General features: G+C 36.1%; 1 protein-coding gene across 3 annotated transcripts in view; it reads left to right on the forward strand.

Moving 5' to 3' along the window:
- The first annotated feature begins 1,004 nt into the window (after window positions 1-1,004).
- Window positions 1,005-27,051, forward strand: part of LOC120539250 (phosphofurin acidic cluster sorting protein 1-like) — a 172,301-nt gene continuing 146,254 nt past the window's right edge. For 2 of the 3 annotated variants that reach the window (XM_039769146.1, XM_039769148.1), the window contains exon 1: window positions 1,005-1,595. In XM_039769146.1, coding sequence (XP_039625080.1) covers window positions 1,441-1,595 — 155 coding nt within the window. In that variant the 5' untranslated portion in view covers window positions 1,005-1,440. The remainder of the gene's footprint in view (window positions 1,596-27,051) is intronic. The other variant, XM_039769147.1, reaches the window with a different exon arrangement.

The raw sequence follows: 27,051 nt of genomic DNA on the forward strand, positions 1-27,051 counted from the left end.
TTCTTTCATATCTCTTCTTAGGGCAGTTCCAACCACAAGAAATGTGTATCAGGAACTTCATGAAAAGGGTTTTGATGGCCGAGCAGCTGCACAAAAGCCTAAGATCATTATTTGCAATGCCAAGCCTCAGCTGGGAGTGGTGTAAAGCATGTCACTATTGGATTCTGGAGCAGGGGAAATGTGTTCTATGGAGTGATAAAACATGCTTCACTGTCTGGCATTCTTATGTATGAATCTGGGTTTGGTAGATACCTGAAGAACACCATCTTCTGGACTGCATAGTATCTACTGTAAAGGTTGATGGTGGAAGAATAATAGTGTGTTGCTGTTTCTCTAGTCTGAGCTAGGCATCTTCATCCTGGTGAAGGATACTGTTAATGTTACAGCATGCAAAAACATTTTAGACAATTGAGCATGTCCAACTTTGTACCAACAGTTTGGCGAAGTCCCTTTTTTGTTCCGCATGGCTGTGCCCTTTTGCACAATGCCAAGTCCTTAAAGATATGGTTTGACAAGTTTGGTATGGAGTAACTCGAGTGGAAAGTGCAGGGCCTTGATCTCAACCATACTGAGCACCTTTGGGATGAAGTGGAACACTACTTGACGTCACAAATGCTCTCTTTGCTGAATGGGCACAAAATCCCACAGACACACTCAAACATCTTGCGAAAAGTCTTCCTAAAATGGAGTCTGTTACAGATGTAAAGGGGGGCCAACTCAATATTAATGCTCATGCTTTTGGAGTGGGATGTCCAACAAGTTCATATACTGTAGGTGTGATGGCCCGGTGTCCACAAACTTGTATGTGACCCTTTCTGCCCATTTGTTTAGGAATATTTCAAGTTGTAACCTAAACAATAACTGGAAAAGGCTTAAATAAACCAGTCACCCCAAAATCTAATTTAATACACCTGCGGTTAAATATTCCCTCAGCACTGATGACCCTCAGTACAGCTTGTAGTTTCCATTGCAATCAGACGCTACATTGATCGGCTCATTAGATTGGTGGCGTCAACAGAAAGTCTCTCAATGTCGTATACTTTTGCCTGAGAGGGTGTTATGTGGTTTATTCTCTTTATCTCGACCCCCTCTCTCCGTCTCACTCTCTGTATGATGTGCCTGTTAATGAGTGGGGCGAAGGAGAAAAGAGAGGGAGCGCGCATCAAGTCTTTCTCCAGGAGCATGCGTAGCCCTTTAAGAGGCGTCGCGAGGCGCTGTTTTTGTGCTCGCGGCGTGGAGAAATTTCCGCTTCCTGCCTTCGCAAATATTTACTGAGCAGAAGAAAAGCGCCGTGCGCATAGCCCCTCAGTGAAGAGAGATAGATAGATAGAGAGGGCGAGCGAAAGTGAGAGAGGTCCAGCAGCTTAAAGAAGAAGGACGGGGCGGACTCCCCCGGCACTCTCCCACTCTCGCTCACTAACCTGCTGGCTCCGCCAAACCATGTCCGAGAAAGGAGCACTCCCTCGGTCTGGAGGTGCTCCGTCTCCGCACCTCCAGCCCTCCAAACCGGTGGCCATCTCTTCTAACCGGCCGGTGCACATGAACCTGTACGCCACATGGGAGGTGGACAGGTCGTCGCCCAGCTGCGTCCCAAGGTAAGACACTTGGACGGAGAAACGTGGAGAAGAAGCCCGCGTGTAGGTGGCAGGGTAACGCGCGGGCGATGAGCTGTCACGCCGGTGTGTAGGAATGCAGCTGTGTCTGTTTGTCTCTCTGTCCACTGCCCAAGTTGTTTGATTGATTAATTCATTCATTGAGGCTGTTCCGTGGACAACGTTTTCGTGTGCTGTTTCTTTGATTGTGATGGGGACATACTACGGAGGTGGAGGCTCCATTTTTTTTTCCTGCAGAAGCGACAATGTGCTCCTTCTTATTTCCCGTTACAAGTATCTTTGCATTGCTTTTCTGATAGTCCCAACACCACAAGGTGTCATCATTATCTGATTCGTGTTGCTTACCAAGATGTCATCATCCTTGCACCTTATAGTGTGTCACATTCAGTGACAGTTATTCACCTAGCCACGTCGCATTAAATTTCCTGCCTGTCAGTCGTAACGTAACCGAGCAATAAATTGCCATTTTTATGTAGGTCTTTTTTGCTTGCGTTTAATGTACGGTGTATACCCTTCACTGATGTTCTATAGAGCCAGATGATGACCTGTGTTTCGTGGTGAAACAGCTTACATCCGCGTGTCGTGCTTTTTAAAAACAACTGAGAACTGCTTTGACACGGTGACAGCAGTCATCTGCTTACTTTGTTCTGCAAACCTGCAAGCGCTGTGTCATAGTATTTTTCTGTTTTGAGGATGCAAGACTGCGGAGGAGAAACCCAACAAGTCTGATGTGTGCAGCACATGATTTTTCAATAGATACCTCAGCGATTTTAGCTTTCTATTGCAGTCAAATGTGCAGAAAACTGCTTCTCCCAGTGCAGAATCTGCTGCAGCGACTTTGCTTAAATCAATATTCTTTTAGCATTTTACCTTATAGACTGTACCATGGTTCACTCGGACTGGTTGATTTTATTTTTCGTCTAAACATTGAAGATGAAAATTTGACCACGGTCGTTAGCTTTTTCATACGTGTATTAATTAAACGAAAGAATTGAGAAGGAAAGGGGGTTTAGTTTAGATTGTGAATTAGGTCAGAAATGACTTTTAAAAGCAAGGCAATGAATGTTTTTAATAACGGATAAATACAGCAAAATTGTATAATTAACAATGAAAACCATTCAAGTTTACATAAGTTTTCACTGAAACTGGTTCACTGTCACACAGTAAGCTAAAGTATTTTTAATGGCAATTTTTAGTCTTCAGTCTCCATACTTTGCAGAGTACATAATACAGATAAATTAGAAATTTTTTTTTTAAGAAGTGTGTCAAGGTGCTATGAGCCATATTCAATTTTTGGGGTTATGTTCAGTGTGAAATATGCTGTTCTGTCCATACCTGGTATGGATGTACTCGGCGTCTTCCACTTTCCACTCACTGTCCAAAGATATGCTAACCAAATTTACATTGTGTTATGTGAATTCTAATCAGTGTCCTGGTCAGGAGTAACTGCAGGCCAGATGGGCTGTCCATACCCCCCAATAACAAGTGAAAAGATAAAGTTTGAGAGTTGTTTTACTAGTAGGAGTAGTAGTATTAGTTTAGAAGGCAATTGAGAAAACACCTATCAAAAGCATTTAAAACATTTATTTGAAAGTTTTTTTTACATAATTTCCACCCATCTGTTGTGTAACCCACTTATCCAATTCAGGGTCACAAGAAGCTGATGCCTGTCCTGGCAGCACTAGACACAGTATGGGTACTAAACCTGGACAGAGTGTTGAGTGCAAGTACGTCACAGAACACTCTTAATTCAAGTCATTGCACTCAATATCACACGGAGAGTTGCCAGTTACATGCATGTCTTTGAGAGGATCATTTTTCTATCTTTAAATATTTCAGACACATTCTTCATCCACTCCTATTTGCACCAGAATAGTCCTGTCTGTCAGACTGGAGGAATTTAATTGCCAAAATAAGTACCGCAAAAAAAAAAAAAAAATAAATAAATAAATCCTTGTGCTTGTGTATTGCGTCAGGGAAACACTTTGTTGCTACTAAAAATCTTAAAGTCATGTTCATATTTATAAAATTCATACATTATTGTAGAAATAACTTAATTGAAATTCATATTTTTTCTGTATATGTGGTATGAGGGTACAGACCTATAAATGCCTGGGAGTGCAGCTGGATGATAAATTGGACTGGACTGTCAATATTGATGCTCTGTGTAAGAAAGGTCATAGCCGACTATACTTCATTAGAAGGTTGGCGTCCTTCAACATCTGCAATAAGATGCTGCAGATGTTCTACCAGGCGGTTGTTGCGAGTGCCCTCTTCTACGTGGTGGTGTGCTGGGGAGGCAGCATAAAGAAGGATGCTTCACACCTGGACAAACTTGTGAGGAAGGCAGGCTCTATTGTAGCAATGAAGCTGGACAGTTTAACATCTGTGGCAGAGCAACGGGCGCTGAGCAAGCTCCTGTCAATCATGTAGAATTCACTGAACAGTGTCATCTCATCTCAACATTATTCAAAGTTATTGTCTGTTTTTACCTGCATTTTTATTACTCTTTAATATTGTTTTTTGTATCAGTATGTTGCTGCTGGATTATGTGAATTTCCCCTTGGGATGACTAAAGTATCTATCTGTCTGTCTGTTGCAGTATTCTTGAATTCCATAAACCCATTTATTTTCAAATTCCTACTTCACTATAGTTAATTTATGGAGACTGGGGGGAAAAAACATGAGCATCGTATTTTTTTTTTGGTGCCATGGGCAGTATGGGTCTCCTAGCTCTGGAAGCATTCTAAGAGATTAAATTTATTTTTTAATTTGTATTTTCAGTAGACTTGTATTCCTTTTTTATTTGCATAGTGTTACATTCTCAGACAGACTTCACTTTATATAAGTATTTTTGTTCTTTTCTGGTTTGCTTTATTTTAAACAATTTTAATCTGTTTTGCTAAAATAGACAAATTTAAAACCAGTAAGAGTTTTGTGTAAATAGTCTGCTGTGTACCATGCTCACGTTTCATGCTAAAATCAACAAAATTGATGAAAGTGATAAATCTTTTGCTTGTCTTTCTGTGTGGTGCATACCGTGAAAGAACACAGATATATTCCTCTTTGCTGTTGCCACCTACATACTGCCTTGTCAGAATGCAGCTTATCCACCGCCACACAGATGTATGCTTTTAAATTGGCGTGTAAAGACAGAGCCTGTAGAGAGAAAGTGGGGAAAAAACAACAACACGGAGGCCCTGATATTTCAGATCCTATAGTAAGAGAAGGTTTGAGCAACTGTAACATGTGAAAACATGTTTTTTTTTTTTTTGTTTTGTTTTTTACCATATTCTCTTTCCTACTGATGTGGTTTAAAATTCTGGTGATTCCTGACATCTGAGTTAGTCATAGAGCAATCTTCATTTGTATGAGTTACGTGTATCCCTGAAAATTCAACCTTCAAAGGCAACACCATTCAGATTTTATTCATTAAGTGATTTTTGAATTTACTTAACATAGTTGTTTGGTCTCTTGAAGGATTTGTTTGTTATCTGTTCAGTCTGTGCCAATATCCTTTTGCCAAGATAAAGTAAATTGGGGCAAAGATATGGGAAAATTAAGTAACTTCTTTTTCTTAGGCCTTCAAGATCCATTTTTCACACATTTATTTTATATTCTGCTTCAGAAATGCACTATATTAAAAAATCAGAATGATTATTTAAATAAAACCTTTTTATATCTATGTTTAGCTTACCAATCAATCCATTAAAAAGAAGGCTACTGTATTCTCTTGAAGGATTTGTTTGTTATCTGTTCAATCTGTGCCAATATCCTTTTGCCAAGATAAAGTAAATTGGGGCAAAGATATGTCAAAATTAAGTAACTTCTTTTTCTTAGGCCTTCAAGATCCATTTTTCACACATTTATTTTATATTCTGCTTAAGAAATGCACTATATTAAAAAATCAGAATGATTATTTAAATAAAACCTTTTTATATCTATGTTTAGCTTACCAATCAATCCATTAAAAAGAAGGCTACTGTATATATGAAGTCCTTGATCTTCAGCTGCTTACGATTTTCATTCCAACTCCATTTAGAGCACTTTTAATGTGCTTTATTATTTAATCAATTGAATACACACAAGATTTTTTTTGGAGACCTTCAATATTAAACAGGCAAGTTGCCAATCATCTTTACAACTAGAATTTGTAAAGACCTTTGAAACAAATTATTTAATTTGCAAATTAGCACCTCATTAGACTGATTAAAGTAATTGATAGCTTCTCTTGGCAACTGTTGCTTTCTAGAGTTTGAATTGGGCAGCTTTGGTCTCTTGATGTGGTATGAGGGTTTACTTCATTTACATTGTAACTGATCGATAATATTTTTCTTTTGCTATGCTTCATTATTATTTTTTATTTATAAAAATGTTAAATGTCATAAAAACACTTTTATAAATATGATACTGCAAAAGATACTTGGGCAATTTATAGTACTGTATAACAGGTGTCAAATGGTAACCTTTTTGGGTTAAAGATACTACCTATGGTAAGTCAGAGTGTAGTAGACCAAAGGAAGTTTATTTTGTCAGTAACAGAACTGAACCTATATTTAAATATAACATCATCCAAGAAAGCATTCAGAAGGTGGTACAATACTTCTATTTGGGCTCTTTGCCTTGCATCTCTTCTGTTTGAAGGTGATTATTCTTAGTAGTACCTAATGTGAGTAAGTGATGGTCTTTACATATATGAGTAATTATCTACACAGATATAGGAGTACACAGACTACCGTAACCCTGTAGTTAGGATACAGTGGGTTGGATAATGGATGGATGGATATAGGAGTACAGTGCTCATACAGAGGGAAAAGCTATTCAGAGAACAACTATTTTTTTAACTGTTTTTAGCAATTACAAAAAGAAATTAAGCAATTAGGTAGTAAGAAATCAAATTATTTAATCCATGACTTATTTGAACGGTTGTGTCAAAATGTACCATTCAGTGGTTTAGATCATGGAATGTGTCTATTTTACCACCCTTCCAGGGCTGTAACATAAATTCTTCACTCTGAATGTTACTGATAAGGTAGACACCACATGGGGTAAGTGGTTTTTAAAATGACGAATGGATATATTAATTGCAAAGACACTTAGCAAAAGAAAGAAGAGCCAAGCTATGAACTTTGGAAACAACAATCAATAAGACAAAAAGGTCCTTTACCTTTAAAAATAGTTGAACGTTTTTTCTTGTGGTTGGTCTGGAATAGTCCTCAATTGAATGAAGTGATTTATAGGAAAGAGTTTTTTGTCAAACCAGCACAGACTTCTAGGGTCTGTCTTTGCTATGTTTATTCAAGAATGAATGCTGAATGTGTTTCCTTCTTAATAAATAGTAGCCTAGAAGTTCATACCTGACATAATCCCTATATATTGCTTAGCGGAGGTCTTTTTACCTTTGTTGGCAATATTTCATGTATTTGTATTTTGCAGTGAACAGCATTCAGGTTGGTTTGCATAAGCGGTGTGGTCAATGGAATTAAAATGTGTGCTATGCCCCAGTGTCCCAGGTTAGTGTCTCAAGAGTTAAATGTCTTTAGATACAATATAAAAACTGTTCCAGGATTTTCCACAAAGAGTCTTTCTACACAATGTGATCTGCCTTTGTTGTAAACATTGATTCATAAACCATTTTTTTTTTTAATTTATTTTATGTATTTTTAAGCATTTGTGGAGGTGACACTTGGTTATTGTTCTTGTTTTGCTGCGTATTGGTTTGTAGGCTTGCATTACCTTAAAATATGTGAATTTTAAATTACAATTTATTTCTCTTTATTTATACGCCTGTTGACTTGTTTAAAAATGAATTATATTTGAAAACCAAATGGAATTGGAATTTGTTTGAATCCATGCAAGTCTATGCTTACAAAATATCAATTAACCATATGTAGCTATGACATGCAGAGCTAACCTGTTTCTTATTTTAACTTTTTTTGTTTCTCTTCATCCATCAAAAACCACTTAGGGTTAATCGTATATATGTATAATGCCAATGTATGTAAATATTTTGGAATGGTTTGTGTTTAACTCGGTGAGTGGATTACTTCCCTCAGTTTGCTTTCACAGCAAAACTTGAAGTTCAGATTCAAATAGTGCCTTGAGATGTTTAATATCTATTTAGATCTTAAAAATGTAGTTTATTATGAAAGGTGCTTCTCCCATATTCTTAATGTGAGTTAAATGAGTTCTCCTAATGTTACTTTTTATTACCAGTTTTATCAGACACAATTCTGATATTTTTCATATATGCAGAATAGTATGGACTTCTTCATGGCAGTATAAATAGTTAAATAGTAAACATATAGTATATGCCAGTGCAGTCCAATTCCTTATTCAGAATGGAGTTCTGTATTTGTACTGATTTTTGCTCTATGAAGGGAAGGTACCTTTTCGTGCTAGCAAGAACTGGGTGGGTGTTACAGTAGTAAAAGTGTGCTTTTAGTAATATCTTGCGAAGTCTTTTTGAACAACTGCAAGAAATTGAATTTGCAGTGCCAAGCAGTTATTAACAGCCATAAATGAAAGAACCAAACACTATTGCTTACTTATTGCCTCCTTTTGTTAAATTAATAGTTTACCTAAAATTCAGAATGTCACTGTTTTTATGTATAGTAGTATAGTTACATACGTTTTCTATTTTTTCTACATGAGACTTAAAGTTGATTTAAGAAATCTTTTTTTAATTGGGCTTTTTGAATACAATTGCAAAATATTCATATCACACACTCACTGTTGAGTCTTTCAAAAATGTACATACATATAGTTACAATGAAGGTGATGTTAGTTTTCTTAATTTTCCATCACAGTTTAAGTTTTTTTTAATATCGATATAATGCTTTTGAGAACCACGGATAATCTAAAGGCAACAGTTGTTACTGCACTAGATGTTAGTTAAAATGTAGGAGCAAAGGTTTCATATGCTTGACAAATTACATGGATATACACTGCATATAAAAATAAAACCTGTTTATGGGGAAGTAGCTGTTTTCATGAACAAAGCTGATTTGATTTTACTTGGAATGTATTGATGAGACCCTTGTTTGCATACATATGACAAACTCTGACATAAAAAAAAAAACTACTCCGTAAATACTTGGCTCTGAAGCCACGACTTAAGTCCAAATCATGTTCCTACACTTCTCTTTTGCAGTTTCATTTCTTAAGGCAGACAGTAGAGAATGAAAACAGAGCTAAGTGGATGGAACATTATACAGATGAATCTTTTTGTCCAGTGCTAGGGAGCAAATTTTATTTAACAATAACAATCAATGTGCCTTATGCCTTAAAATCTCTATACTGAGGCTAATACAGAACTTGTGAACAAAAGAATGCAGCAAAGCTCAACCTGTTTGATATTCATGCTTCACAAAAATAAAACGAAAGCACAGTGCTTGTATTTAGAAATTAATCTGAGGATAATGTTATCATGGTGTGTAAAATTGCTTTCTTGAAATAATTGCTAATTTACACTCCCACACATGACAAATAATCCTATCTTGGCATATGACCTATTAAACGTTGCCAGTTTCATTTAGAGAACTAAATGCTGTCGATTTTGGATCCTCTGGCCTAAATGCACAGTTTAGTGATTGTCTGCATGTGTACAGATATAAGTTTAGAAAAAGCATGTACAGTCAGCCATTTCAGGCATAAAATAGTGAAATACCGATTTATATATAAGGAAATCCTAAACTGCTGCTTGATTTTTATAACAAATATTGTGTATTTTTTTAACTTGAATATGAGTTTGTTCTCTCATTAAATGTCACATGATGTCCTTGCAGGATAATTTTATGTATTTTATTTATTTGTTAATGGCTTAGTGTGAGATGGTTGGTGTCAATTATATGTATTGTGATAGACTAGTGTCTTATCCTTTCTGGTGCCTGCCTTTGTTTCTTATGTAGATTAGTACAATACTGTGCTGTTGGGAGCCAAAGAGGTAAAAAAAAAACAAAACATGAAAATATAATGAACATTTCAAATATCCTTGTTTGACAAAGTTTTGGAAGTTTTCTAATAATTGCTGGCTTTTGATTTATTTTTTTTTTTAATTCATACAAGTTGTTATATAGGGAATTCAAAACACATGCCTAGAGCAGAGAAAAAAGTAGCCAAACCACATGCACTTCAGAAGAGGTCATTTAACATAAAAATGTTTAGGCCCGGGCAGTACTTGAATAGGAGACCATCTAGGAGAGGGCTGTTCAATTACGCATTCAGTTGGACCTGATTTTCAAATCAAGAAATTTAGCTAGGTCAGACATTTTCAGTGGCCAGTAAGCAGCAAGTAATACGTTTTAAACCAACAGAAATTAATATATTGAAAAACAGGTTTATTGTTTGTTGTTAATGTTTATTCATTGTTTTCCTTTTAGATTAGGCCACATCTGACACCGGCACATCAAAAGGCGTATAAAAAATAAAGCTATAATTGAACAGAATCTGAGACGGTAGACATTTTTTATGTCAAAAATGGGGAAAAAAGTAACTTTTTGATCATATCTGACCTAGGCACATCTCAAAGTGAATAAAACCAAAATAGTATTAGCAATAACATGTTTCCCTTTTGAAATAAAATAAACATTTTGCTCACATCTGACCCAGCACATCACAATGATCATTGAACAGAATAAAAAAAGAACTATCAATGCTATCAAAGCTGTCAGTGCACAAACCCATAACAACGACTAACACACATGAATACAACATCTACAGCACGCTGTCGTGAACATAGGTTTGTTTTAAATCACTACAAGTATGATTAGCAGTGACCCTTTTGTAAACAAAAAGGTGGACTTACACATATGTTGCATTTGGATTAAGTTTGAGGTCCTAGTGTTATATATTTTATTTGGTGATAAAGTTTAAAATTTTAAATTGACAAATCACAGCAATACGCTGCATTGTGGGTTGAATGTTGCAAAGTTTATATTCATGGTCTGTAGGACTTTTTGAAGACTTGTGAAATGTGTTTTTCTCAGTTTTTCTCTGCATTTCTGTCGGGACCATGGGCTGGGCTACTAGGAGGTTGGTTCTGGGCTGCATGTAACCTGTAAACTGTAGTGGGCCATCACTCGAATAGGCCGGATCTAGGAAAAAACTTGGGTTGCTGCTGGAAGAGGTGTTGGTGAAGCCAGCAGGTGCCCCGTACCCTGTGGTCTCCAATGTGAATTCCAATGTCCCAGTTCAGTGATGAGAATATTGTGCTCTAATAATGGTGTCGTCCTTTTGATGAGACGTAAAACTGAGGTTCTGGTTCTGTGTGATCTTAAAAGATCCCTGGGCTTCCTTCATAAAGAGCAGGGTGAATCCTGATGTCCATGCTTAATTGCCCTCCATGGCCTGATCATTCTGGCCCCCTATTCATCCCCTATCTCTAGTTGACTATTTCTCTCTCTCACCACTTCACTTCCTAATAGCTAATGTGTGGTGAGTGTACAAGTGTAAGAATGGCTGCCGTTGCATCATCCAGGTGGATTCTATGCAATAGTGGTGGTTAAAGTGGCTCCCCACTCACTATGAAAAGTAGAGTAGTGTGAAAAGCACTATATAAATGTATGGAGTTTATTATTATAAAGAATGCATTTTCAGACTGTATGCTGGGATAACATTGTCTAATTAAACAAATGATGCTGTGGATCTTATCTAAGAGTCTCTTCACGTGACACTACTTTTTAATAGATTAGTATATACTGTAGTTTCAAAAATACCAACTGGGATGGGATGTCAAAAACAACCTGCAGCAGTAAACACTGGTTTTAAGTGTGTCTTTTTTTGTTTATGTTAAAGCTGCCAACACAACTTTGTATTTCATGCCTTTTCTGCTCTATAAGGAATGAGGTAAATAGTCTGATCAAAATTTAAGTCAAAAACTCTCTGATAAGATGTGTTGTGAGCATATTTGGCCTTTAAAACTTAGTTGTCCATTTGAATGTATTTTGTGTCTTTTTGTTGTGAAGGTAGTATGGAAGTGTAAAAATGGATTGCAGTAGCCATATTAAACATTTTAAAAATGAATCTCTCTTTCCAATCTTCTGTATGCATTTTCTAGTAGTATTCTGCAAACATAGGTTGAAGAAGAAAATTTATAGGTAGGTGGATGAAAGATATTGAAGGAAAAATTTAAGCTTTGAATTTATTCAGTTCAGAATTATTGCTGGAATTCAACAATAAATGGAGTCTACTTAAAAATCTTAGACAACAACAAAACAGAATTGTGTTTTTGAGCTCGATATAACAACGCAAGTTGAATAAGCTTGGCATAATCAAGAAGATTGTGTATCTTCTTTACCCATCTGTGGAGAATAATCACTTTAAACAGTGCTTTGTATTTTAAGAAATGATTCATGTGCTTGTAGATTTTAGAAGAGAGTTAGTCTAGGCAAAAGGCTCTCTCCTTGTAAGACACACAGAGTAAACAGAAGTTAGCATGTTGACACTTGCCAGATGAAGTCAAGCTTGTATATAGCTACATTTATTGAGGATTATTGAATTTGTAAACCAAATTCCTATTGAATTCAAGCTGACATATAAAGGACAGCCAACTGTTGCTGTCAGAAGGCTTCAGTGGAATGCCATTTTAGGCATTTCTTAAAATGTAAACTTTAATGCTTGACATTACCAGCAGTTTATTGGCCTTTTTCCTAAACATATGTTTGAATTTTCACAGGTGAACTATCCAAAAAATTACTGTGATTTGCTCTTTCAGATGTGACAAAGCATTCTGAGAATTTTCTGTGCGATAATTTTCACAAATGCAGTGTTGGATAAGGTGGAGGGATTTTTAAAGGGTACTCAACAGGCCTGCAACTGATGACATCAACATTTATTTTAAGCACAACTGTTAATTCCAACCAAATTCCAGTTTTTATAGTATATTGGATATTAAAGACTGAAGTTGCAATATTCTAAATGTGCCTGCTCTTCTGATACCATTTTTAAAAGATAAGCTGTTTGAGTGAGTCATGGAGAGTTTGGTGACATGGATGCTTTTAATAGGGTTAAGCTTACTGATCTGTTAATTTGTGCAACGAGTTTTAATGCAAGGATCCGATTTATTCCAAAGATAATATGGATTTTGGCAGGCTAAAATCTTTTTAATCTTGTCTTTCCTCTGAATCCTGCCTGTCCTTTAAAGTGACTAAGAGCATTCTGGATAGATAATACTGTGAGTAATACACAAAGGAGGATGTGTTACAAAAAGTATATAAAAACTTGGCAGTAATATTAGGCGTTGATGTGCTGTATTGTGATGCAGCATTAGGAAAACTTACATAGCGAGTGGCAAATTTGCTGTATGGTCTGTTGAATTGGAAAGAAGTTAATTAATTACTTTTCATTTAATTAAATTAAAGGATAAGGTTAGTTATTTCCAAGGCAAAGTTATTCACAATTTGTCACATGATAAAGTTAAATATATTTTACAATACAGTTTGCAGTTTATTATGGGTTTGTGAAAACAAAAGCCTTTAAACTTAACAAATGTCTGTTATTAACGTCAGCTTGAGTCCTATTTTTTACTACTCTACTTGGTATTTTATACCATGTGTCTTTGTTTTTTTGTGTGAAGCAAAACTATGTAACATGTGCAGAATCTACCCTTAACAAGTTTTGAACTGTGCCTCCAAATTTTTGTTGAACTTGGTCCACTGTACTAATTAATTTCATAATTTTAAACACTATGTCACTTATTAATTTTAGTTTACTTCATCTAAAAAATTTACATTTTTTGAATATTTCATCATAACCTGTAACCTGCTTTTTTGTGTTGTTTTTTTTTTTTTTCTTTTTTCTTAATAACTTTGAGAGTAGTACAATTCGTGGTAATCCAGTTGCAACCTCTCCAGTGCATTATAAAGCTAAAGCATATCCTCCTTTGGCTTTGCACTGTACATGATGTGCTATATAATTTACTTTAACATTCTGTTAGCCTTAATGGCTTCTGAACACTGTTTGAAAATTGATAGTGACAAGTTCACTGCAGCTGCTAAGTTCTCATAAGCAGTACTTTCAAGTTTCAGACCTCCCATTGTGTATTCAAATCTTAATATTTTTACTTCCTAAATGTAATACCTTACATTAAACTTCATCTGCTCAAGCCTGTATTCTATCCAAGACCCCCTCTAATGATTCAGTACAGTCTCAATCCACCTAGTATGGCATGTTATGCAAACCTAACCAACTTATTTTTTATATTCCTGTTCAGATCATTTATGAACATTGAAATTACAAGCGGCCCTAGCACTGGCCTCTGAAACCACTCTTGGCATCACCCAATTCTGATAAAGTTCCGCACCCCAAAGCCCTCTGCTTCCTGTGTTTTAGCCAATTGTGCACCCATCTACACACTATTCACTGAACTCCCACTTCTTTTAGTTTGATGCCCAACCTCAATTGCTTTCTGAAAATCAATATAAGCAATATCATATGCACCACTCTGAACATATCCCTTTGTTGCTTCCTCATAGAATTCTAGCTTATTAGTCAAACATGACCTCCTTCATTTGAACCAATGCCGACTGTTCCCTAAAACCCCAGTTCTTGCAATGTGCTTCTCAGTCTTCTCCTTATTCCATTAATTTATCTGGGTTGCATATTAAACTTCCTGTCCTATAGTCGCCTGGACCTGCCCCATAACACTTTTTATCCAAAATGACTTATAAAATAGGTCAACATAATTCAGTAAACATTAGTCTGGGAGACATCTGCAGCTGTCAGAAAATGAATACAAAGCCTCTGTTCTTTTAATGGTGATTGCATGGGACATATTATTAAATATTGATTAATTATGTCATCTACAAATTAAACAATTATAACTCACATTACATTGGTTACATCATTGCAATAAAGCACACACTAATTTATGCTAACTCCATAATGAGATAAAAGTGGCAATAATGAGAGTATGAGTGTGTTTTTGGCCCATTTTTTTTTTTTTTTAATGATAAGCATGATTACTGCAGCCACATGCTGAAACTGTCCTGCCTTGAACACAAATCATTTCCAGACATGACTTCTGTGTTTTATGTTTTTTTTTCTTCTAGATGTATTCATTTGGTGCTATAGGATTGTATGCTATTTTCATGTATAGTTTTTACTTGCATTTTTATTGCACATTATTGTGCCTTTTGATGTAATACATCTACCTGCTGTCCCTCTATATTGTGGTACTGACCTTTATTCTGTAGTACCAATATTATAAGAAACTTGTACCATTATGTTTATAACATTTTGATATCCACTTGGTACCAAAGGATTAAAATTTTTAATGGGTTGTTATTTTCTTTGGGCTAGAAATTAAGTTACTATACTAAATATTACTTATACCATTGTTATTCCACTGTTTGTTCGTACATGTACAGTTTCTAAACCTGCCCTGTCTTAAACTCCCTTCCCCTGATTTAAGAAAACATGACTTCCATGTTTATGAAAAATGCTTGTGACAATATTAGGAAACTGGAAGTAATCCATTTTTATTCCAGATTCTTGCCATTTTATTTGTTTATTTGTTGATTGAGGTAAAATATTTCCTGCTCGCTTGTCTGCTCACAGTATGTTTGAACATTTTCCAAAATTGCACCACCAATTGCCAGTTGGCTGCATATTTTCCTTCTTTCCGCTCTCAAATTCTGTTTCAGTTAGCTTCTGCTAGTGCTTGTGAAAGAGTAAAAAGATGATGCTCTGCACAAAAATGCATCGAGTGATCTAGCAGGAAAGTTCTCAGTATGCTGTGAAATCATCTGATTTGATTGTGCATCTGGTGTCAAATCATTGTAACTGTGCTGACAGTAGATGAGTACTCAGATCGTACATTTTTTTTCTATGGAATATGTACTGTGATCATGTTTTTATATGCATTATTGGAACACATGCTGAATCACATGCAGACACCTTGTCTGTGAAAATTGTGCGAATGTGCCACCTTCCAGCATTCATACAAGCTGTTCACCAACAGCTTGCTCTATCCATTCTGTGTCCTCCTCTTCTCTTTCTTCCATTTTGCAACTGGTGCAGACTGTGTGCTTTGTGTGAAAACATTTGTAAAGACATTTACATTGATTTTTATGTATGGTTTTTCTAACTGAAATCATGAACTGGTGAACTTGTGTGTATGGTGTCGAGGGGTGGTGGCAAGGGGCTGGGTATGGAATGGGGTGTCTGTGGATGTCTGGGTCTACTTTTTGTCTATTAAATTTTGTGTTGTATTTAGAGTAACCCGTGAATCAAGATTTAAACTAAGTGTAGCAGCATGATATTTGTTGCTGAAACATGCAAATAAGAGCTTTGTTGTACTTTTGTGCATGGCAGTATATCTAAACTTATTTTATTTATACTGCATTCTATTTTCTATCAAAGCCTTAGTTTTTTAAAAGAACCAAGGCCCCCTGCATGTTGTTACTGACTTTATGATGTCAGTCAACAATCGGTATTACATTCTTTCTGTGGTGTGTTGTGTAAAGGGCGCAAAAAAATATAATAATGAAATGAAATGAAGCCACACACACCAATTATTGAATTTAATAGAATTCTGAGTTACTTTTACTGAAAGTGTAATAGAAAGAGAACTGGTTCAGAATGAGTAAAAGTGATTAGTAACTTTAACCATTTATTGATAGTACCCATTTCATAAAATGGTGAGGTAGTAATGAGTTGTGGTAATTTTAAATCTCTTTGATTTTTTTTTTCGATCCTGTATAGCATTATTGAATGCTACAGCTATTGCTCTCTGATTTACTATGGAGTTCTGCAGCAGTCTCTATGATGTATCCACATAGATTAATAGATGTAATCAACTCATTGACTAAAAATGTTAATCAAGTTGTATTTTCTTAATCAATTAGTTGTTCCTGCTCCTCTCCCACATTGTATGCCAGCATGCTGCAAGCCTTTATACTGTTTTTGAGGAGGCTGCTTTTGGCAGTTCCTCCAAATATTGTGCAAAATTCTTTCACCTGAAAGTTTGAGAAAATAATTGCTTATACAGTATATATAATCTCTCACTGATCACTTTTGAAATGACAAGCACATAATTTATATTTTGAGTTCTGAAAAAGATTTTATGAGTGGGTCAATGTTGATAATTATGCATTTCTAGGCGCACCATCAACCAGCAGGAAACAGTTGACATACTGCACGTTTACAGGAGTTTTACCAGTAAGGTGTCTTCTACTTGTGCTCTGGTTACTTTACACATAATAGATGAGCATTTACTCAACAAGTTGATACAGGGCATGTTTCTGCAGTATTCGTTTTATTTATTTATTGGTGTACTGTGAACGGAACCCAGGCACAGACAGGCAGACATGTTGTTTTTCACTCACCACACGTTTATTTACAAATATATTTACACGTTCAAAAGTGCTCACACAACCCCCAAAGTCCTGGCCACACACAATGCCTTTCTTCGGGCCGCCTTCACGCTCGCTTCTCCTGCTTCGTCCTCTCCTCGCCCGACTCCAGCCTCGAATGAAGGGAGGCGGCCCCTTTTATCTTCACCCGGTGCGCCACCCCTGTGTGGCGGAAGTGCCAGCTGTACTCCCGGAAGCACTCTGGGTGTCCCTGCTTCTCTTCCCCCGCAGCACTTCCTGGTGTGGCAGAAGTGCTGAGGTCCAGGGTTCCCAAGGCATTGGGGCACCCCCTGGCGGTGACCACGGGCCCCTACAGGGTTGGGCTTTCATGCCCTCAACCCGTGGCGGCCCCCACATGATCCAAGGTGGGCACACGCCCTCTTCCGGTCCCTCAAGGCGTCCCGGTCGGGTCATCGCCCCTGGCATCCCTGACAGTACTTTTTACTATTTTACATTTAAATTGTCTTTTGATATTTCTTAATGGTACTTTGTTATGAATTGAAGTTTGCATGCCACATTAAACCCTGTCAATTAGCAAAGTGAAAAAAAATATTTTAAGGGTAGGCGTATTATTTGCATGACAAAAGGTGCTGTAACCAGCACCTGTAAATAATCTTGAGGGGATCTCAAGATTATTTTGGGCTTGTAGAAGAAGAGGTACAGTATATCATGTAGTTCTGAATTTTAAATCATAATATCCTGGAATGAAAATGTGCTGACAGTGGCAAGTTTGGGCACCATAGCAAAGTGCTGCTAACACAGAGTTATGTCATCGTCCTAATAAATACATGAACTCGGTACCATTTACACATATACTTGAAAATATAAATTAGTATTTCATTTGAATATCTTGGAATCTACAATTGTTCCACTTTCACACTCTCAGTGCAGCACACTGATATTGGAGGTTTTCAATGTCCTCCAGCTCCTCTGATGCATCTTTGTCCCCATTGCCTCACTTCTAGTTTATGTAAACATTATAAAAATTAAAAACATTAAATACACTTTGGACATCCTAGAGATCTTAGAATCCCAAAAATTAAGTACTGTAATAACAGGGTGCTAGGTAGATAGTGTGAAGCAGTAAAATTTGGCAAAATGTTTTGCGCAGAGAATATGCTGTATTCATTGGTAACCTTGTTTGCCAAATATTTTCTTGAAAATTTAATTTTTCATCTGGCTTAGATAAAAATAAATTTTCCTAGCATCTTGTGATACCTTGCTAGACCAGTGTGACATTACAGAGCTATAGCAGTCATATGCAGAACTTTCCTGCATGCTTACTGTAAGGTTGTTGTTGATCATCTTCATGCATGCATGTCACAACCTGATCACTACTCCAACCAGAGTTCCATCCCTCATGTATTTAAAAACAACAAAAAAAAAAACATGTAGTACATTAGCTGACTATAATGAGAATGTTTTTAGTATGGCCACCGGATAAATAACAGTGATGATCCCTGTTGACTCTTAGCCGATATTCCTCAGCTACTAGTCACAACAAGATTAAATCAGCTGTCCCCCTCTCCAATTCAGAAAACACAGGAGGCTGTGAAATAAAACAAAAGATTTATTCCTATTTTCAAGGTGTGTGCGTGTTTTTTTTTTTTGTCGTCTTCCATCAAAAAGAAAGCGTTTAAAGCATCTGCACTAATACATGGATAATAAAAAAGACATTCTAGCTGCGCCTCAACTACACCTGCACAACCTACCTAGCATACATGGCTGGAGTTTTGGTGTAGTTTAGGTAAACCAACATTCATTACATAAAAAATAAAACACAATATAACTCATATGAATATTTGCCTTTAATGTGGATTGAAAATAATTTGTATTAAATCTGAACAGGCAGTTGTTATGACCAACCTTATGCTGGAAACTTTAAAAAAAAAACTACAGGCTACAACATACTACCTCCTTTTGTGTGCCAACTTTGATTGTTTCCTCATTGTGATGACTATGTTGTCCATGTACTTTATTGTATTGAAATGATTTATGATGGTAGAAGTTAAGGCAGTTGGCAGCCTGCTGTGTTAATTTAAGTAGGGAGGTTTAGAGATGTGAGAATTTAATAGCCTGTTTAAATTATTATTTTTTTAATTACTGCCTGAATCACTTCAGAAAACTTAATTCATATACAGGTGCTGGTCATAAAATTAGAATTATCATGACAAAGTTGATTTATTTCAGTAATTCCATTCAAAAAGTGAAACTTGTATATTAGATTCATTACACACAGACTGATGTATTTCAAATGTTTATTTCTTTTAATTTTGATGATTATAACTGACAACTAATGAAAGTTCTCAAAACACCTGCAAAAGCCTTTAAATGGTCTCTCAGTCTAGTTCTGTAGGCTACACAATCATGGGGAAGACTGCTGACTTGACAGTTGTCCAAAAGACGACCATTGACACCTTGCACAAGGAGGGCAAGACACAAAAGGTCAGTGCTAAAGAGGTTGGCTGTTCACAGAGCTGTGTGCCATGTGGTAGAAAAAAGTGTACAAGCAATAGGGATAACTGCACCCTGGAGAGGATTGTGAAACAAAACCCATTCAAAGCTGTGGGGGAGATTCACAAAGAGTGGAGTGCAGCTGGAGTCAGTGCTTCAAGAACCACCACGCACAGACGTATGCAAGACATGGGTTTCAGCTGTCGCATTCCTTGTGTCAAGCCACTCTTGAACAAGAGACTGCGTCAGAAGCGTCTCGCCTGGGCTAAAGACAAAAAGGACTGGACTGCTGCTGAGTTATGTTCTCTGATGAAAGTAAATTTTGCATTTCCTTTGAAAATCAAGGTCCCAGAGTCTGGAGGAAGAGAGGAGAGGCACAGAATCCACGTTGCTTGAGGTTCAGTGTAAAGTTTCTACAGTCAGTGATGGTTTGGGGTGCCATGTCATCTGCTGGTGTTGGTCCATTGTGTTTTCTGAGGTCCAGGGTCAACACAGCTGTCTACCAGGAAGTTTTAGAGCACTTCCTGCTGCTGACAAAGTTTATGGAGATGCAGATTTCATTTTTCAACAGGACCTGGCACCTGCACACAGTGCCAAAGCTACCAGTACCTGGTTTAAGGACCATGGTATCCCTGTTCTTGATTGGCCAGCAACAACAACAACAACAACAACAACATTTATTTATATAGCACATTTTCATACAAAAAAATGTAGCTCAAAGTGCTTTACAAAATGAAGAATAGAAAAATAGAAGACACAATAAAAAATAAAAAAAGTCAGTATTAATTAACATAGAATAAGTAAGGTCCAATGGCCAGGGTGGACGAAAAAACAAAAAAGAACTCCAGACGGCTGGAGTAAAAAAATAAAATCTGCAGGGATTCCAGACCAAGAGACCGCCCAGTCCCCTCTGGGCAATCAACCTAAAATAAATAAAACAGTCCTCTTTGTATTTAGGGTTCTCATGGAAGGACTTGATGATGATGATGGTCATGTAGACTTCTGGCTTTCAGTCCATCAATGTTGGAGCATCATGATGCTTTGAGTAGGTGGTGGTGGCGCAGATCAGCAAACTCGCCTGACGTTAACCCCATAGAAAATCTATGGGGTATTGTGAAGAGGAAGATGCAATATGCCAGACCCAACAATTCGGAAGAGCTGAAGGCCACTATCGGAGCAACATGGGCTCTCATAACACCTGAGCAGTGCCACAGACTGATCGACTCCATGCCACGTGCATTGCTGCAGTAATCCAGGCCAAAGGAGCCCCAACTAAATATTGAGTGCTGTACATGCTCATACTTTTCATGTTCATACCTTTCAGTTGGCCAACATTTCTAAAAATCCTTTTTTGCAGTGGTCTTAATTGATATTCTAATTTTCCGAGATACTGAATTTGGGACTTTCATTAGTTGTCAGTTATAATCATCAAAATTAAAAGAAATAAACATTTGAAATACATCAGTCTGTGTGTAATGAATGAATCTGATATACAAGTTTCACTTTTTGAATGGAATTACTGAAATAAATCAACTTTGTCATGATATTCTAATTTTATGACCAGCACCTGTACAGTATTAAAAATAAAATTACACTTGGACTTGCAAGTTTCAGGTACACGCAGAAAGCGAATACTTCAGCTGGGAGCTCCATTTTTTCAAAGGTAAACAAGGTTTGTGAGTGAATGCTGACTTCCGATTGCGGAGATGGTTAAGTGTTGTGGAGACCAGAAGATGCAAGGTTTTTTGACAATTGATCACAACTGGTATTAGTAGTCTTCCATTCTACGGGGAATGGAAGCTGTATTATTTCCTTAGAATTAGGGCCCCACTTGAGACTTTCTCAAATCCATTGAAAATTCAGTTTTTTTGGTATCGCTGAAGTTTGATTAGACTACTTTTGCATTGATGGGCCTATGGATATAATAACCAAAAATCTAAGTATTCTGAGTTAAACCTGGTTCTGTTATTAGCATTATAAAATACTAAATGTCTACTGATTTTAAGCTTCACTTCAGTATACTTTGCTCCAGATATGATAAAATATTACACTGCCATATACTCTGCTATTTTCAGTATTATCGTGTAAAAGTCAAGTGCTGGAGACATTAGATTTGTTTTTCCTGTGGTTAACCAGCATAACATACAATAAAAGTTAAAGGGTTATGTAACCTCTTCTATAAATTATAGTTGAATCTTGTTTCTAATTTAATAAAGAATACCTTTTGTGACTGTGCTCTTGCAGTCATCTATTGGAAAAACAAGTTCAGAAAATTGATGAATGAATTACAGGTTATGATGCAGAGATTTTAGTTTTATTACTTTAAATAAAATGAAGCAGTTTGCTTGCTAAAGACTGCATAATTGCAGATGTGTATTCCTCTAGGTAACTTGCAAAATAAATTAATAAATGAAATACTTAAATAATTGAGGGGTGCAAAAATATATTGCAAGTGCTTCTGTGCAGGTGTGATAATTAAATGTATAAAAATGCTGTGCAGGCACAATTGCTTAATATGCAAATTATACATTTTGTTCAAAGATACCTGCTCAGCTCTGCCAATCTTTCACTAATATCCATGGTTGAAACTACTGTCTAGTAAAGATAGAAAGATAGGTGCTTTTTCCAGATCTTACCAACTCAAAGACTGTGTGATTAGATGACTTAAAGCAATGTTGGAAATGTGACCTTTTTAATTAGAATCTCAGGTAATGAACAAAGCCAGTCATTGACAGGATAGACTCTTCATCGGTTTGTGCAAAGCATGGTATAATTAAGCTGCACATTTCACATTGGATGCTCCTGTGACTAAGGCATTCAAAATTGATAAGGGAAAACACCCAAACTGTGAACAGTGTTGTCAAATGCCTACTACGTTAAAGGTTTATAAAGACATTATTGTCACATGTATAGTACAGAGTTTGACCTATATGTTGGGAATGTGCCACACTCAAGCCCTATTAGGCAAAGATTTATTTTACCATTTGTGAGATAGGTTTGGATTACAGCATAGAGAAAGTATCAATGTATATTGCGCACTTTTTTTTAATTACCTATCCAAATTGGGTAGGAGAAGTGGTTCTGATATTGATCTGATTGTTTGGAGCACTTGGAGCACATTTTTATTTTTGTGTGCCTAATTCATTGTAACGCGAGTAGTATAATTAGCAGGATATTAAAAAGGGCTAGTTATAATCATTCTTTGTCTAAATCTGTGACAATCTGCACTCAGACAGAGTTTCAGTTGTAATTGAGTATCCATTTTTAGGTAAATAATGGTGATTAAGTCAGCCTGCAGTTCATGTAATGGGCTAGAATATAAATTAATCACTTAGGGAGCAGATTATCTGAGGCAGTCAGGAATCTTATACATAAGTTTATAAGTTTTTTATATATATATATATATATATATATATATATATATATATATATATATATATATATATAGTTTATTTTGTAAGTTGCATTCTCTTAGTGAACACTAGTTAGTGATACAGGTACAGGTATAAAAATGTAATGTAAGAATTGAAGCGCTTGAAGGGTTTGCTTTGTTACTGCACATTGCCAAGACACTAGGCTACGTAGTCAATCTTGTGCTGCTCCATATTGCCAGGAGACTAGGCTCGAGTCCTAATCTCTTCACTGGTTGTGTGGAATGTACAATTTGGATGTTAAGATTATTTTTCCCTATTGGAAAGCCCAAATCAGAGATGTTTGTGTTTTGTTTAATAAATTGCAAAATTGTGTGAAAAAATAAATAGAAGAGGTAAATAGAGCAAAGGAAATCAACTAACAAACGAAGAAACCTAATATCAAGAACAAAGGTATAGAACAGTGTAAGATGATTTAAATAAGAATACTAACACTAGCAAAGGAAACTGACAACAAATTTACAAAAATGTAAATTGGTGCTTACAAAAGATGGCCGCAAATTCAAACCGTTTATATCAACATAATCACTAAGTGAACTCCTAAAAGAAAATACTTTATATACCAAAAAAATCAACCTAAATGTTTAGCAAGGTAGAAAAAAGCAAACCATATAATTAACAGTAAAGATTCGCACGAGGAGAACAGCGGGCCAAAGATAATGCCACAGTAAGGAACTGTGGTCAAGGGTAGTTCTAAAGTCTTCCTAAAGTTGCTCCACTTTTTTTTTTTTTTAAATTTATTGAATTTATCAGAAGCAAGTAACATTCCATACAACCTAATCAAACTTGACAAAACTAAATTCAAATCGACCCCAACATATGAGAAAGAGAGAGAGGCCAACAGCCAGAGGAAAACTTTAAGAGTAGAAATAAAGAGGGAGAAAATCCTTTTCCCAATAACAGTAAAAAAAACTGAAATTTTAAGTTCTTATTCTAAAATGTTATTGATTAGGTCCTGTCAGGTTTTAAAAACGTTTTGAACAGATCCTCTAAATTAGAATTTTATTTTTTCCAACTTCAAATAGTATATAACATCAACAACATTTATTTATATAGCACATTTTCATACAAATGATGTAGTTGAAAGTGCTTTACAAGATGAAGAACGAATAGTTTATATAAAAAAATATCAATATCAATAAGATTAGGTAATACTAAGTAACAAAGAATAAAGTAGGGTCCGATGGCCTGGAGGACAGGAAAGAAAAAAAAACCTCCAGAGGGCTGGAGACAGACATATATATGTAGATGCCGCATTTACAGTGTTGCCCAGTTGACACGATACATCAGCATGTCCGCCCTATTGCGAGTGGCAAAAGTGCCATTTAAACTAATACAGGTAGATGTGGAAACCGGGTTTTCTGATGAAAAAACAATAACGTTTAAAACAGTATCATTTACATATAACAGATTTTGGCGAATCGTTTAAATGCAATTATTTATATCCATTTATACACTAATAATGGCAATTATTAAATAATAATATTAAATAATCCCTCCCATATAAGTAACATTTCTCAGATTGCCTTCTTCCATCTCCGAAACATTTCTGGACTTCGTCCTGTTCTTAAGCAACACAGTACTGAAGTATTGGTTAATGCCCTAGTCACCTCACGTATAGTTTACTGTAATGCTATTCTATCTGGCATCCCACAAAAACGTATTCATCGCTTACAACTTCTTTAAAATTCTGCTGCCAGGATAATAACCTGTTCTAAATCCACTGAACATATTACACCTATTCTCTCTCAACTTCACTGACTCCCTGTTAACTACAGAATGCAATACAAAATACTGCTTTTAACATTTAAAGCTCTCCACAACTTGACGATCTCTTACAGACTTACACTCCTGTCGCTCGCTCGGATCCTCATCTGCAGCTCTACTTTCTGTACCACACCAATAACACATTTTAAAACTGCCCTCAAAATTTATCTTTTCAAACTGGCATACCAATTGTGACTTTTGCACTGTTACTGCCAGTTATCTTTGTTTGTTTGCTAATTATTGCTTTTTGATTTATCATTCTGTTGTTTTAATTTTACTAATGTTGTTTAATGTTATTGTAAGGTGACCTTGAGTGCTAAAATAGAAAATCCTGTTGTATAAATGGCCAAATATAACCAAAACAATTGTTCATCCTTGACTATGAAATGTAATCCTCCGGGATTTGGTTTGGAGCATACAGCAGTTTGTACAATCCCAAGCAGCACATGCGTAAGGCATCTTTATCCATTACTTCACTCCACAGCAGTGCCACTCGCAATATGGCATCAACGTTGATGTATGATGCTGCAGGTCACGCGGCGTCTAGTGATTCTATGTCTATGGCTGGAGAGGTCTCAAGACCACCCAGCCCCCACTGGGCATTCTGCCTAACATAAATGGTCTAAATCAGTCCTCATGGTTTTCAGGCTTCACATGGAAGAATTAGATGAAATGGTCATGTGAACATCTGGCCTTCAATCCATCAATGCAGGGACCAAGATTATTATAGTTAACGAAAACTAAAATCAAAACTGAAACTATTATTAAAAAAAATTTCGTAAACTGAAATAAAATGACAAAACTGAAATTAAAAACTAAAACTAAATGAAACTATTAAAATAGCTGGAAAGACTAAATGAAATAAAATAATAATTTACCAAAATAATTTTAGTTTTTGTTTTTAAATGAATATTCTTACTGTTAGTTTTTAACCCTTATAGCTTTTAACTGTAAAACAGAAAGTCATCCACCACGAGCCGCCCGCATATATTCATCCAGTGAATGGCAGTTGATGATGGAGGGAAGGTTGTTCACACAGCATTTGCAGTGACAAAGCGAGCTGAATAAGTGTGTAAAGCATGTGGAATAGAAAGTGACTTACGTGCTGCCCTTTCTTTGCGTCTTTTGTATATCAAGATGTAATTCAGACACCTGAAATTGGAATGTGCTGGTCAACAAAAACATTTACCGTATGGACAGAAAAATCATGAGTGACTAACGTTTCAGTTTCTTTCTCGGGTGCCTGCTTTTTGTTGACAGTAATTCACCTGCCACTTCGTACACAAAGTATACGAAGTATAGAGAAAGTATAGCAATCATGCAAAAAATCTGACCTCGAGATTTTGATGAATCTTGATATTTTAGACCTCCCAGAGTCTGAAAATACTGTCTTTTGGAATCATGTATGTTTGTGTGTAAACACAATAACTCAAAAACACAACAAGATAGATGGATGAAATTTGGCATGTGATTGTTACGTCATAATTGTAGATCTGTATTAACTTTTGGGCCAAATCCATCAGCCAGAAGTGGTACTACAGAAAACCGGTAAAAGAAGAGCAGAGAAAGTAGGGATTAGTACAGATTGTGGAGCCATATTAAAAACGATAATTAAATTCATATACAGAATATTAGGGTTACACTAAAATGAAGTGATAAGAAAGCCTTGTTAAAATAATGAGTTTTAGCAGCTTATTTAAAGTTTTCCACTGTATTAGCCTGGCAAATTTCTATCGGTAAGCTATTCCATATTTTAGGTGCATAATAACAGCAGGCTGCCTCATCACTTCTTTCAAGTTTAGCTCTTGGATGTAAGGTTATGATTTGGAGTATAAGGTGAAAGGCATTCTGAAATATAGAATGGAACAAGATTATTTAAGGCTTTGTAAACCATTAGCAGTATTTTAAAGTCAATTCTAAATGGCACAGGTAACCAATGTAGTAGTCAAAACTGGAGAGATGTGCTTGGATTTTCTTTTCATAGTTAAGATTCTGGCAGCTGCATTCTGCACTAGTTGCAACCGATTGATGTCTTTTTTTGGGGTAGTCCTGAGAGGAGTGAGTTACAGTAATCTAGTCGACTAAAAACAAAAGCGTTAACTAATTTTTCAGAATCTTGCAAAGTTATAAGGGATCTAACTTTTGCCATAATTTTTAAGGGAAAAAAATGCTGTCCTGGTAATCTTAATAATATGTGATTTAAAATTCAGGTCAGAGTCAATAATTACCCCTAAATTCTTTACCTCTGTCTTGACTTTTAAGCCTAATGGATCAAGTTTTTATTTCTGATACCCTCACTATATCCATTTTTGGCAATGACTAAGATTTCTGTTTTCTCCTTATTTAGCTTGAGAAAATTACTACTCATCCATTCAGAAACACAAGTAAGATGTTGGGTCAGTGAACCAAGAGAGTCGGGGTCATCAGGAGCTA

Source organism: Polypterus senegalus, chromosome 11, assembly GCF_016835505.1.
Source record: "Polypterus senegalus isolate Bchr_013 chromosome 11, ASM1683550v1, whole genome shotgun sequence".
In the NCBI taxonomy this organism is placed as follows: Eukaryota; Metazoa; Chordata; class Cladistia; order Polypteriformes; family Polypteridae; genus Polypterus; species Polypterus senegalus.